The 14,819-nt window shown below is 44.5% G+C and overlaps 1 protein-coding gene across 3 annotated transcripts in view; it reads left to right on the forward strand.

Moving 5' to 3' along the window:
* The window catches only part of LOC115098197, a 166,505-nt gene that overhangs the window by 7,558 nt on the left and 144,128 nt on the right, over positions 1–14,819 (forward strand). For 2 of the 3 annotated variants that reach the window (XM_029614599.1, XM_029614601.1), the window contains exons 4-6: positions 10,912–11,009; positions 11,889–12,045; positions 12,332–12,439. In XM_029614599.1, coding sequence (XP_029470459.1) covers positions 10,912–11,009; positions 11,889–12,045; positions 12,332–12,439 — 363 coding nt within the window. The remainder of the gene's footprint in view (positions 1–10,911; positions 11,010–11,888; positions 12,046–12,331; positions 12,440–14,819) is intronic. The other variant, XM_029614600.1, reaches the window with a different exon arrangement.

Below are 14,819 nucleotides of genomic sequence, written 5' to 3' on the forward strand. Positions count from 1 at the left end.
TCTGGTGTGCAACCTGCCAAATATATTTCCACTCTCTATCCATCAGGCGGAGATTTAGATCACTATTCCAAGCATCGATAAGGGACTGCGAAGTTTGACTCCCATACTTACTAACAAGCAAACTCTTATAGGCTAAAGCCACCCCCCTCTTATGAGCACCTGGAGCACTAATGAACTTTTCCAATTCATTCAACATTCATAGTGGACCAGATAGGCACAACCACACAGACAGGGCTTGCCACACCTGCAAGTAGAGGGCATGTCTATCCGAACTGAGATCAAAATCTTCCACTAGCATCTGATAGGTCTCCATGCCGTCTTCCCCCCATAGCTGTGCTACAGTAATCAGACCATGTTCCTTTCAGCTCTTAATCACCGGGGAGAAGGTACAACTTCATATGTTCGAGTTGCCATATATGGGAGAAATAGCGAACAGTTCTTCCTGTGTTTTATTGAGAAACCTAAGCTCCTGCCATCCAGACTCGCAAGGTGTGTGCTAAGATGGGAATATTTCTACAAATCCTACAAGAGTGGGGTGAGGATGGAGGCAAAAAAAGGGAGCATTGTTAAATCTATCACATCAGCCTGTTCTTTTTCCAGGCTAACCATGAACTATGAGTATCACAAATCCAATGCTGCAAACAGACCAACCTAGATGCCCAACAATAAGCCTGAAGATTAGGTAGCGCCGTGCCTCCTTGCCATTTGTCAAGCCACAACTGCCTTAGTTTAATACGGGCAGGTCTTAAATACCAAATAAATTTACCAATTAAGCTATGCAGATCCATGAACATGCTGAAAAATGTATAGCAGTTTAGGCAGAATATGCATTTTTAACAAATTAATGTGACCTGCCCAAGTAACAGGGAGATCTACCCATATGTGGAAACTGTGTTTTCCTGTACGTACCCGGATCAGTCCAGATGCCTGGGTTTATGCATCCCTGCCAACAGATGGAGACAGAGAAAAACTTCACTGACACTGCTACATAAACCCTAGTGCCATCTACAGGTTCCTCAGTATTTTCTCTGTCTTCTTTCACAAGTTTTCATTTGAACCTTCCTCCCGGGGGTTCTTTATTTTTTTTCTCATTTTGTGGGTCCTACCCCATCCGGTAGAGGCGGACGGGCCGAGGGTTGTTACCCCTTTGTGAGCCCATCTGTGAGCCCGTGGGGGTGTACATCTGGTTGTCCAGATCCCTCCCCTCACAAGGCCGCCCAGGTGGCTGCAGGCTCCCTGGGGATTTTTTGGTTCCTCTGTTCCTGAGGCTACCTGTTCTTTTTTTATACAGGTTTTTAGGTCTCAGTGCACTTTTGGATGAAGTTTGAAAAAAAAAAGGCTGATTCAAGCAGACGGCAGCACAGCTCTGTGGGTGGCTTTCCCTCTTGGTTCCCGGTAAGATCAGCTCCGTGGTGAGGGAGGCTCTTTATTTTGGGGTCTTTCCTTTTTCATGTGGCGATTCTTTCTTCTTCCCTCCCCCAGCATGACCCAAGGTACCACGTGCCGAGCCTGTGGCTTGGCGCACTCACAACTTAACAGGGCCGGCCTCTGTGCCGCCTGCTCGGAGGGCTCCTCCACCCGCAAAGCGACGTCAATGTTCGGACGATTCGGCGGCTATTTTGGGCCACAGCTCTGTCTGGGGTGTTGTTTCTTCCTCCGAGGGCGAGGGAACAGCGGTCATTTTAGATAGTTCAGCGGCTGTTTCCCCACCATCGGGGAGAGTGGGGGCGGGTCCGCCGCATTTGTCCCCAGCCCATTCCGACATCGGACCGGTCAGGGAGGGCTGGAGGGGGAGGAAATCGCACGTCTGCCTGGCGCTGCCACTGGCTCTGAGGGGCTGGGGCAGTAAGAATGTTCTCACCAGAGTTTGTATTGTTGCTACATGAGGCCTTTTTGGCCAGTAAACAGCCTGATACACAAAGCATCTAAGACAAGGTTTCAGTTTTTGCTCACTGACTGCAACAATACTCATTTAATTCTTACAACTCTTCTTTTATTAATTTGTTGCAGTCAGTGAGCAAAAATTGAAACCTTGTCTTAGATTCTTTGTGTATAGAGAGACAAGGGTATCGGTATTTTAGGAGCGATAAACATTTTTTACATTTTTTATTATTATTTTTTTATTTTTTTACTTCATTTTTAGTTTCTTCCCCCTTTTTTTTGGTACAATTGAACATCATTGATTGTTTCATATTATTATAACACCAAGTCGTTACCTATAGAATGCAATGTATGTAGTACCTATGATTTCATAATATTTAATCCATCCACTTTAAGTTGTTCACACAAACATGAAGTTAGTGTTCCTTTATCCCCTCCTCTCATCATTTCATTAGGAAATTTGTTTGTACCTGCCATTTTGATATATTCACACACATACATGTGTTTCGTCACATAATTTATATATTTTTATAGACAATTTGTACACACACATATACATCATTTTATATTTGGAAGTATTTATGCATTTTATATGTGTATGTAAGTTTTTATGTTTTATACTTTACTATTTATGTATTTAATTCGTAAGTGTATTTTAATTTTACAATTTATTTATGTTCAAATTGATTTTACACATATTTATGTATGTGTGTTTTTATAATTTTATTATGTGTATTTTAATTTAACAATTTATTTATGTTTTACACATATTTATGTATGTGTGTTTTATACTTGGTTACAATAGCCCCTGAGGCAGCTCCTAGAAGAGCGAAACTCGGCCAGAGTCGGGCAAGATTCAATAAAAGTCCTTTTTACCAATCCTTCTCTTTGTGTTTATCGCTGCTAGCCATCTTGGATCGCTTGTTTCTTGGGACCATCGGTATTTTAGGAAACAGTAAACAGCCTGACCATGGAGTCACTGGTCATAGTTCTGAGCAGGCACTGGCTGGGGGAAGTTCACTGTCTGGCTCCGGGCCGGCACTGGGTGTCAGATCTTCGTTGCCCCCGACTCAGAGGTTTCTGGCACCGCCTTCGATAGGTCATTCTATCAGAGGGGGCCATGAAGACTCCAGCAATGCTCCCTGGATTCTGGTGAGGAGCCTGATCCAGGGTTATCGGCAGGTCCGGATGTTCCGGCAACCGGTGATATCTTGCTGGGAAATGATCCAGGGGTCCCTAATCTCGGGTCAGAGGACACAAAGGAGGTCTGCCTGTTCCGAAGGGAGGAACTGGATGTGTTGCTCCCTTTGGCCTTTCAAGTGTTAGGTGTTAAGATGCCCCAAAGTGACCCGGATTTAGAAGGGGCAGATCCTGTCCTGGATAGGGTGAGAGGTCCCCCAGCTTCCTTCCCATACCATAAGTCAGTTAGGAAGTTGTTGGAAGTGGCGTGGGGGACGCCTGATACATCTCTGAAGGTTGGTAGGACCTTGGAGAAGCTCTATCCACTTCCAGAGGAGGACTTGGAGTGTTTTGTCCTTCCTAGGGTTGATGCGGCGGTGTCCGCAGTTACTAAAAGGACCACTATTCCCGTAGTGGGTTCTGCGGCATTGAAAGATATGCAAGATCGCAACTTGGAGGTCCACCTCAAGTGGATTTTTTAGGTCTCCGCGTTGGGATTACGTGCGGAGATTTGTTCAAGCTTTATGCAGCGGGCTTGCCTCCATTGGGTGCAGCAGCTGCAGGACCTCCTTCCGAAGTTGAGAGAACAAGCAGACAGTGCCGAGTGAATAGAGGCAGCTGTTGCGTTTGGGGCAGATGCTCTCTATGATTTGGTGCATACGTCCTCTAGAGCTATGGCTTCGGCGGTCGTGACCAGAAGATTGCTCTGGTTGCGTAACTGGTCAGCGGACATCTCTTCCAAAATGCAGTTAGGCTCTTTGCCTTTCAAGGGTTGTCTGTTGTTCGGGGACGACTTCAAGCAGCTGATTCAGTCGCTCAGGGAGAACAAGCTACTACGTTTACCTGAGGATAAGCTAAGGCGAAAAGTTTTTTTCAGGCTCGTTCTTGATTCCATTGCAATAGGCCAGCCCGAGCCACCCCTGGCTCTCAGTGGTCATTCTCCCCTAGGGGGAATTCTTGGGGGCAGGCCTTTCGGGGGGCCCGTAGGCCATTTCGGGGAGCTGCAGGAGGATCTGTGGCCAGTGGCAAGTCTTCACAATGAGGCGAGGCCAGCCCACTCTGTCATTCCTATTATAGGAGGTCGCTTGACTCAGTTGTACGACGAGTGGGCCAAGATCATGTCGGACCAGTGGGTTCTCAGTATAATAAGAGATAGCTATGTGTTAGAATTTGCTCGGCCCATTCGCCATCTTTTTCTAATTTCCCCTTGCAGGCTGGTGAGCACACAAGTGGCGCAGTCATTCCAGTTCCCTCGGCAAAGCTTCGAATGGGACACTATTCCATCTATTTTGTGGTCCCAAAGAAGGAGGGCAAGTTTCGGCCCATCCTCAATTTGAAGAAATTGCAACTCTCAAAGTCCCCCACTTCTGGATGGAGACCTTGCGTTCTGTGATAGCGACGGTTCACAAGGGAGAGTTCCTGGCTTCCCTGGATCTCACGAAGGCCTGTCTGCACATTTTGATCCACTTGGAATCACAGCATTTTCTTCGGTTCATGATCCTGGGCCAACATTTTCAATTTCGGGCCCTTCCTTTCGGTCTGGCCCCAGCCCCACGCACCTTCACCAAGATGATGGTGGTGGTAGTGGCGGCACTTCAGAAGGAAGGTCTCCTGGTACATCCTTACCTAGTTGACTGGCTTATCAGAGCAAAGTCGGAAAATCTCTGTATTCAGTTGGTCCACAGAATTCAAGATGTCTTTCAATCTCTCGGCTGGGTTGTGAACGTGGCCAAGAGTCATTTGACTCCGATACAGTCCCTGGACTACCTGGGCACGAGTTTCGACACATGGATAGGCAAAGTTTATCTTTCGGGAGAAAGAGTACTCACTCTTCAGAATCGCGTTTGCTGGTTGTTGCAGTTGCAAGTTCCCAGAGTAAGGGATTATTTGCAAGTTCTGGGCTCCATGACTTCAACCTTGGAGTTAGTTCCCTGGGCATTTTTCCATATGAGGCTGTTGCAAAGGGTGCATCAGGCACATTGGAAGCCAATCTCAGAGGAGTTTCACTTGCCATTGCCTCTCGAGGGGGTGGCCAAGGAGAGTCTATCATGGTGGCTTCAGTCTCCCAATCTCTTGTGTGGGATGGACCTCGAGGTCCCGGACTGGGTGGTAGTAACGACCGATGCCAGCCTACCTGGCTGGGGGATGGTTTGTCAACGCCATTCAGTCCAGGGTATCTGGTCTGTGAAAGAGTGTGCATGGTCTATCAACTGGTTGGAGACCAGGGCAGTCCGGCTTGCCTTGAGAGAGCTCTTACCGTTAGTAAAAGGTTGCTCGGTTTGGATTCTGTCAGACAATGCGATGGCAATGGCATATATCAATCGGCAGTGTGGAACCAAGAGTCAGGTGGTGGCTCGGGAGCACAAGTCTTGATTCATTGGGTGGAGACCCATCTAGAGTAGATAGCGGCATCTCACGTAGTAGGCGTCGAAAATGTCCAAGCGGATTTTCTAAGTCGCACTCGGTTAGATCCAGGTGAGTGGGAATTGTCGGAAGCCACGATGCAGCTGATCCGGAGGCGATGGGGTCTCCTCACATGGATTTGATGGCAACTCATCGGAATGTCAAAGGCTTTTCGATTCTTCAGTCGAAGGTGGCAGCATGGAGCCGAAGGTGTCGACGCTCTAGTTCTGCCTTGGCCTCAGGGAGTTCTACTTTATGTGTTCCCTTCTTGGCCGTTGGTGGGCAGGGTGTTGCATCGCATAGAGAGACATCACGGGGAAGTGATTTTGGTCGCTCCGGAGTGGCCAGGGTGTCCATGGGTTGCGGATCTCATCAACATGGCAGTGGACGGTCCGATTCGTTTCGGGCAGCTAAAGGACCTTCTTCATCAGGGCCCCATATTTTCAGACCAGGCTGATCACTATTGTCTAGCGACTTGGCTTTTGAGAGGCGGAGGTTGAAGCGTAAAGGATATCTGGATTCTATCATCACCACCTTGTTGCAAACCAGGAGGCAGTCCACTAATCTGGCTTATGTTAGAGTCTGGCCAGTGTTCGAGTCCTGGTGTACTGCTCATGGTATCCATGCTCTCAAGTCCTCCATTCCCGATATTTTGTCCTTTCTGGAGGAGGGTTTTGCTAAGGGCCTATCTCCGAGTTCCCTTAGAGTACAGGTGGTGGTCTTGGGCTGCCTTTGAGGCAAAGTTGGGGATTCTGCTATTTCAGCTCTTCCGGATGTGGTCAGGTTTCTCAGGGAAATGAGGAATTTGCGGCCTTCAGTTAAAAGAATTTGACCACCTGAAACCTTAATCTCGTACTCCGAGGTCTATGTCCAGCGCCTTTCGAGCCTTTGCAGAGAGCGACGCTGAAGGACTTGACTCTCAAAGTGGTTTTCCTCGTAGCGATATGCTCGGCTAGGCGGATTTTGGAATTTCAAGCTTTGTCCTGTCGGGATCCCTTCCTTCAAATTTCAGACTCAGGAGTTTCATTAAGGATGGTGCCTTCCTTTTGCCTAAAGTCGTTTCCACATTTCATGTGAACCACACGATGGAGCTTCCCACCTTTCCGGCAGTGGAGGCATCTGCTCCTCTTGCAAAAGAGCTCAAGCGGTTAGATGTTCGACCAGCTCTTTTGCGCTATCTTGGGGTGACTTATAGTTTCAGGAGGTCCGATCAACTTTTTGTTTTGTGGAGTGGCGTGAACAGAGGTTTTAAAGCTGCCAGTTGGGAGGTTCCGGAGGGCTTACATGCTCATTCTATGTGGTCACAGGTGACCTCCTGGGCGGAAGCACAACTGGTGTCTCCTCAAGAGATTTGCAGAACAGCAACTTGGAAATCATTACATACTTTTGCGCAGCACTATCATCTGGATTTGGGAGATTCTGGGTCTCCTTCTTTTGGCGAAAGTGTTCTGCGAGCGGGACTCTCCAGGTCCCACCCTAGATAGGGGGCTATGGTACATCCCAGGCATCTGGACTGATCCGGGAAAGCAAAATTGATTCTTACCTGTTACGCGTGCTGTCCATGGCAGTTCCGCAGCACGGCCCCTTCACCTTTCTACTGTGACTCCAGCCTCTGGTTCCTATTCGCTGGCACGCGCATCATTGATTCTTAAGTAGGGACCGCGGTGGGAACCTAGCTGCGGCCCCAGATGATGATGTCAACCTAACTACAGTATTTAAGCTCAGGCTTCGCTCCCTAGCATTGCCTTTGCAACAGGTCTCCTTGCTGGTTGAGTACTCATTGCTTCCTAGAAATTCGTCTCATCCCTGTGTTCCTGTTCCTCGTTGTTCCTGGTTCCTGCCTCTTCGTTCCTACTCTGCTTTATGCTTCGGATTGTCTACACAAACTTTGACTTTGCTTTGCCATTGATCATCTCCAGACTCATACCTCTGCTTTGCCTGACTATGCTACTGCCTATCTCCAGACCCAGACCTCTGCTTCGCCTGAATATGCTACTGCCTATCTCCAGACCCAGACCTCTGCTTCAACTGAGTACGCCTTGCCTATCTCCAGACCCAGACCTCTGCTTCGTCCGACTACGCATTGCCTATCTCCAGACCCAGACCTCTGCTTCGTCCGACTACGCATTGCCTATCTCCAGACCCAGACCTCTGCTTCGTCTGACTACGCATTGCCTATCTCCAGACCCAGACCTCTGCTTCGTCCGACTATGCATTGCCTATCTCCAGATCCAGACCTCTGCTTTGTCCGACTACGCATTGCCTTTCTCCAGACCCAGACCTCTGCTTCGTCCGACTACGCATTGCCTATCTCCAGACCCAGAACTCCGCTTTGCCTGACTACACTTCTGACCATCTCCGTGATCAGACCTCTGTCTTGCTTGACTATGCTCTTGACTATCTCCGTGATCAGACCTCAGCCTTGCTTGCCACTGCCTTCGGATTGCCGCCAGCCCTGACTCAAGCCTACCATTGAATGCCTCTTCAGCTTACTCCCTGGACGTGGCTTCTTTAGGCTTCGGCCTGCTTTTACTTGAGCGCCCCCTGTCTGCCTTCGTTCCATTGGCACCCGAGTTTCCAGGACATTACCTAGTCCGGAGTAAGACTGTACCATCTCTCACCTGCTGTCTCTGGGCTGAACCAACTCCTACTACAACTACATACAGAGGCCCACCTAAGTCCTGCTGGCCCCAGCACCCAAAGGCTCAACCTGCGGGGAACAAGGGCTGGTATAAGTGAAGCTCCAGCGGCCTCTGTTTATCAGCCCACTCCGCCTGCCAACGGTGGGGACCCATAGGACCTTACCTACGGGTTGCATCAACCCCACCTCGGCCCAAGGGTCCACCTTCGATGCAACATTACCTGCTAATTTTCGTTCCTGTAGTACCACAGATTAGTCCAGAACCCACCCGTTTCCTGGAGGTGGAGAATCACCTGCTCAGCTGTAGTATTGCCTTATGCATACAGATTCGTAGCAGCCTGTTTATAGTTTTGCATGTTGGCAGAATGTTTAAAGTTTTGCATATTTTACTTCATTGGTTTTGGCAATGGAAGTTTTTTGCTTGGGTACAGATCTATACTGAGGAACTGCAGGTGGTACTATGAAGCAGTGTCAGTGAAGTTTTTCTCTGTCTCCATCTGCTGGCAGGGATGTTTAACCCTGACATCTGGATTGATCCGTGGTACTACAGGAACAAAAATTAGCAGGTAAGAACCAGTTTTCCTTTAGTTTTCCTCAAATTGTCCGAATAATTTGAAGAAAAGAGATTACGAAAATCTCTCAGGAAATAAATACCTAAATAATTAAAGCCAGCTAGTACCTTGTGAATTGCCTGAAAGCAATCTGGGATAAGCAATTTGGGATCAATAGGAAAAATTTCCGATTTAGCAATATTGACTTTAAAACCCAATAACCTCCCATACTATCTATCAAGGATAATAAAGAGGGACCGGAAAGAGAAAGGGGCCATTAAGTATATAAGGACATCATCGGCATGTAAAGAAATCTTCTTCTCCCTCCCACTGGGATGAATACCTTGAATATGAGCATTCTGCCGAACTGCAGCCGCAAAGGGTTCAATAGCTAAATAAATAGCAACAGGGACAGGGGATAACCCTGATGGGTATCCCGTGCTATATCAAACCACAGAGATAAAGAAGCATTAATCAGCAGACGGGCCCAGGAACGCTCATACATTGCTTTAATCCAATGTAAGATCCTATCTGGCATTAGCACATAGCGCAAAATCTGCAAGAGAAAGCTCCAGTAGAGCCTACTGAAGGCCTTTTCAGCATCTAAAGATAGATTAAAGCCGATTTACCTCCCCAACTAAAAATAAATAATCAGTCATAATGTCCTCCACAGCCGGGGGAAAGCACCATTAAGCTTTAACCCGCACGCACTATGTTATCACTTTGTTATCACTTTGTTTTTATTTATTTCCTGCCTCGTCTTCCTTCCAGCTTCCTGCAAGCTTCCAAGTTCCCTTACCCTGTTGATTGTAACTTTGACTCATTCCTACCTATTGTTTACCTTTCGTTCTCTTGAATTGTGACCCCAGTTATATTCTTGTTTATTGTAAACCGATCTGATATGGTTATTTACTATGAAGGTCGGTATATAAAACTGTTAAATAAATAAAATAAATAATGTTCTAAGAAAAAACGAACAAAGAGGTTTTCAATCTGTACAGGATCCAACGTCCACCCACCCATGGACATCTTAAGCTCTAAGATATGAGATTTACCCACCCGGTGTCTAACCATCCTAGCCAGCAAAGTACTAAGTTTGTCTCCATGCTTGTAAAATCGTAAACGGGAGTACTTACGCACCCGAGTAACTCTCCCAATCTCCAAAGTATTAAGCTCCTGACGAGCAAACTCTAACAATTTATAAATCTGAGAAGAGCCATCCTGTTTGTGCTGTCTTCCAATTCCCAAATCCTCTCAGACAGCTTCTCAGCCGCAGTTCTATGTTCCCGTTGAATGTAGCTCGCCAAACTAATGATTTTGCCACATAGGAACGCTTTAAATGTCTCCCACCGCAAAAGAGAAGGATAATCCACCTCTGGATTAAATTCATTGACCAATCTAGCATCCTTCATCAGAGTTAGAAAACATTTATGTCTCAGTAAGAACGCGTTCACCTGGACAGGATGATGTTCTGATAAAGTACATGTCAAAAATTTATTGGCCTTAACCCTCGAAAAAAATTTTGGAGTGCACATAAAAAATCTACTCTGTTATACATATTGTGTCGGAAGGAATAAAAAGTGTAATCTTATGCCATATATCCAACAGACCAAATATCTCCGTGATGTCCAGGAACCCCCCATCTCCCCCAACCCCCATCTCCCCCTCGGAGCCGGGAAGTTTTATCTAACCCAGGATCAGGGCAAATATTCCAGTCCCCCCAACACAAAGATTCATAAATCCAAACTGAACTATTTGGTCAGTGAACTTTCTGAAGAACTCCCTATGATCAGACTTAGGGCCATTAGTGTTATAGAGAGAACAATCAAGCATAAGAAATCTACCGTCAGGATCAGAAAAAGATCTATGCACCCAAAGAGGTAGAGACTTAGCTACTAAGATACAAACCCCTCTGCTCCTTGAATTATAAAAAGCATGATAATCATCCCCTACCCAGCTCACTAAATACACAACATGTTTCTCCATACTCAATGTTGAATCCAATTGAACTCCTAAAGATCTCATGTCTTTTTTCGGGAAAATCAACCTTTCCATTCCCTAAATATAAAATATCTGTTTTATCAGAGTTTAAAACCAATATTGTTACTATTCTTGATATAAATCTATGATTTTGAGCTCAGATGGCAGGTGGAAGCTGCATTAACATGGTGTGATCCTGGACTACACTGAATATGGAAAAATGTAAAAGTAAGGAAAATGAATGCCCTTGTATGAACTTTATTGTGATTCTTGCAGCAGCCTCTGTTGGTTCCAGGCAGATCCTGCCATTTGCGGTGAAGGATGTTTTATTGAAGCTGGTTCTTCCGGTGTCTTCCATTCAGAGATCTTATGATGTGAGTGGAAATTTCTGCCACTTCAGTGGCAATGTTAAAGAAGAAAATTTTAAAGCTTACCTGTTAGGGAGGTGTCTACATTATGAATGTCATGTCATTCCCAAAATACTCCATTGTTAAAACCTGAGGGTGCACGCCAGCAAGATATTTCAGCTCTTTTTTGCAGGTTTAGTAACATTATTAGGGCTGAGAACCCCAAGAGGGAAATTTTCAATGCTATTTCCATAAATGAAACAGTAATTTATGCGTGGAAATGGGCTTTTCTGAACTTGCCCTCCCTGTATATGGGTAAGTACACAAGTGGGACACCATGTGCGTATTTCTACCTACCGTGACAACAGGCTTGGGGAGGGGGTTTGAATTTTCAAAAGCGTATGTATTTTTTCTCTGGAAAGCTATCTGCACAATTAGCAGATGTAAATGTGCACGGGATGTTTTCCTGATTCATTTTCAAAGTGAAAGTACACATCTTCTTTCACTTTGAAAATTAGTGCAAAGTGCACACACAGACTTTGCACTTCTGCAGCCACTCTTAAAATGAATCTAAATTATGCTATTAGTAACATGATTTATTTTATAATTCAAGGGGCTCAGTGATAAATATTGTTCTGTAGAAGCTAAAAGCAATTTTTTTTCAGGGGCAGCCCACTGAGTAGGGGTGTGTGTATGTGAGAAAACTGGGGAAAAGGCTGTGACTTCGGGATCGCTAGTCCAGAATTCATGTGTAACTTTTGTAGAAGACAATTGTGAGCCAATGCATTGTGGCAGATGAATGAAGCTGCGGACAGAGTCATATGAATGGCTGAATCCTCTGATGGTTGTAAGCAAACTGCAGACCGGTATTTGTGCCTTCTGTTCATGGAATGTCTTTGTCTTCAGCAGACTTGGCTGAGTGAGTTTGACCCCCTTGCTGTGAAGTTAAGAGTCTCTGTGTTTTATGGCTGCATGAAGCTGCGTTCCAAAACTGGCTCTCTTCCACCCACTCTGCCAGCAGACAGCATAGGGAAAGCTACTGACTTGACTTTAAAGTTCAATGGTATTGATCTTCCTCTTCTTGTTGATCATGTTACACTGTTATCAGAGCCTTTCCTACACTTTCCTGTTAATTAATCCTCAAAATCTTTGGATGATAAAAAACAAGGTGTGGTGACTCTACACAGCAAACTTGTTCAATGTGTGATTCTATTGAGCCCTTCCTCATATCGCCCTTAATTCCTAAATAATTCATAACTGATCATTTTCAATTCAATTGATCAAACGGAGACATTTTAAATTGTATTACAACCTAATGGTATTCTTACTTTTGTTTTTATTATTACAAGAAACATGGACCTTTAATACTTTGGACCCATCTGAATTTATTGATGTTGCAGATACAGACACTAATCCCTTTGTGATACTGACAGTACTATATAATCATGGAGCAAATGGTGTGTATTTTTTTTCTTGTTTCTCATTTCCCACTATATAATCTGTTAGGTTTGTCAGACATGCTTAAATAAGCTATATATGTACTGATTTAGTTGCCTTAAGGAGTGCTTGCGTTATCCCATTCACAATTGTCCCTTAGGAATTGTAATTAAAAAAGAAGTACAATGAAAGTGCATTTCACCTTTTACATATTTCCCATTGTGGCACAGGTATGTACCCTTATAAACGCTGCTGAACAACTTGCTATAAGAGACTCTTCTGCTAGTATCAGATATGTTCAGATCTAGACCCAGGATAATCATTGTAGATTCAATCCAAATCCTAACTGAACAGGTCAGATGTGTGGAGAGAGGGGTGTGTGATTTGGGGGGAGGTGCAGGGAGTTTAGGAATCAGTCAAAACAGAACAAATGAAAAATGGATTCAGATACATCTGAATTAAGCTCAAATTGACTCAAATGTCTATTTGGACTGGTCTAAATGCTTACAATTTGCAAATTCACTCTGTCTTCAAATATTGTGAATACTGAATGTAAATAATCACAAAAAACCCCCCAACAATTTGAGTAAATCTACATTTTCTGAAAAAAGAAAATCCCTCAGTGAGATTTGGATCATTAGGCTGAAGTTCACTTATCATATAAGCAAATTCAAACCAAGAATTCACAGATCCAGAACTCCCTGTACCCATCAAAATCGCCTTCCTACACTGAAAAATATCTGTATTTAAAATATGGGAGTTACTCCATCAGAAGACAATTTTAAAGCATGGTGAAAAATGGGTGAAAAATGTTTTGCCTGCATAAATCTGATGCTAAATATGACTGCAAACTGTAGGCCACACTCAGAGGAGCTGTTCCCGGGGGAGATTCCATTCTTACGTCTGCATATGTTGTTTCCCATGAACAAAGCAGGTGCAAACGTCCACCTGCAGCAAGTTTCAAAGTGAAAATCTGTGTGTTCTTTTGCCTTCCAAATGTGGCTTAAGGTCTGCTGGTTCCAGCATGGACAGTCTGATACTGTCCCTTCACCGGGTAAGGCGCATGAAAAGGAATGTCCAGGGCAAGCAGATTAATAAAACAAATGCAGTCAAAGCACTGCATGAGATTTTTACAAAGGACTCTAGGCTCCCGCCGTGGCTGCAAACCTTTACATTCAAAGGATGTTTTAAGGTAGAATAACTATTTGTACCAGATATGTGGGTTTCGTTAGAACAGCCAAAGTCATCAAGTTGCTCGCATTGCTGCAAAGTCTGGAGATAATTTTTACTTGTGATCTTTGCACCTGTTTTCACAGTGAACGTACAAGTGCACTTTTGCTGTGAAACTTATCAAGGACAATGTATCCACCTACTTTTTGGGGGGGAAAATTGTGTCATGAAAAATGAAATGCCTGCATTTGAAAATGCAATCTCCCAACGTTATTTTTCTCCCCTCTCCCCCTCGTCAGACCTTAGACACACACCCAGGAATGCCTCCTCCTAATACGTTTAAGAGGAGCATGGTGTATGCTTATATCTGGTAAAAAGTCTTTTATCTGTGTCAATCTGTCCAGGTTAATGGTGTATGAAAACTATCCCATATAAAACAAATTCACAAAAGTCAGTGCAGGAGATTTTTCATGTATGCTTTATTTCTTGAAAGCTCCTTAAGCCACAACTTTTCTCTAGCATGAGAAAATAGTTTTAGTGTTCATCCTTGATTTTGAAGAACTATAGAGACATAGTATCCTGTTTATGTTTATAGAACCATAGCATCCTGTTTATATTTATAAAGCCATTGCATCGTGTCTGTTTATAGAGCCATAGCATCCTGTTTATGTTTATAGAACCATAGCATCCTGTTTATATTTATAAAGCCATTGCATCGTGTCTGTTTATAGAGCCATAGCATCCTGTTTATGTTTATAAAGCCATTGCATCGTGTCTGTTTATAGAGCCATAGCATCCTATGTTTATTTTTCTAGAGCCACAGCACCCTGACTATGTTTCTAGAGCCACAACGCCCTGTTTATAGAGCTATAGCATTGTGTCTGTTTATAGAACCATAGCACCCTGTCTTATGTTTATAGAGCCATAGCACCCTATTTATATTTATAAAGCCATTGCATCATGTCTGTTTATAGAGCCATAGCTTCTTGTTTATTTTTCTAGAGCCACAGCACCCTGATTATATTTCTAGAGCCACAACACCCTGTTTATAGAGCTATAGCATTGTGTCTGTTTATTGAACCATAGCACCCTGTCTTATGTTTATAGAGCCATAGCTTACGGTCTATGTTTCTAGAGCCATAGCATCCTGTTTATGTTTCTAGAGCCACAGCATCCTGCCTTTGTTTATGGAACCATAGCATCCTGGCTAGGTTTATAGAGCCATAACAC

Source organism: Rhinatrema bivittatum, chromosome 8 (assembly GCF_901001135.1).
Source record: "Rhinatrema bivittatum chromosome 8, aRhiBiv1.1, whole genome shotgun sequence".
NCBI classification, from domain to species: domain Eukaryota; kingdom Metazoa; phylum Chordata; class Amphibia; order Gymnophiona; family Rhinatrematidae; genus Rhinatrema; species Rhinatrema bivittatum.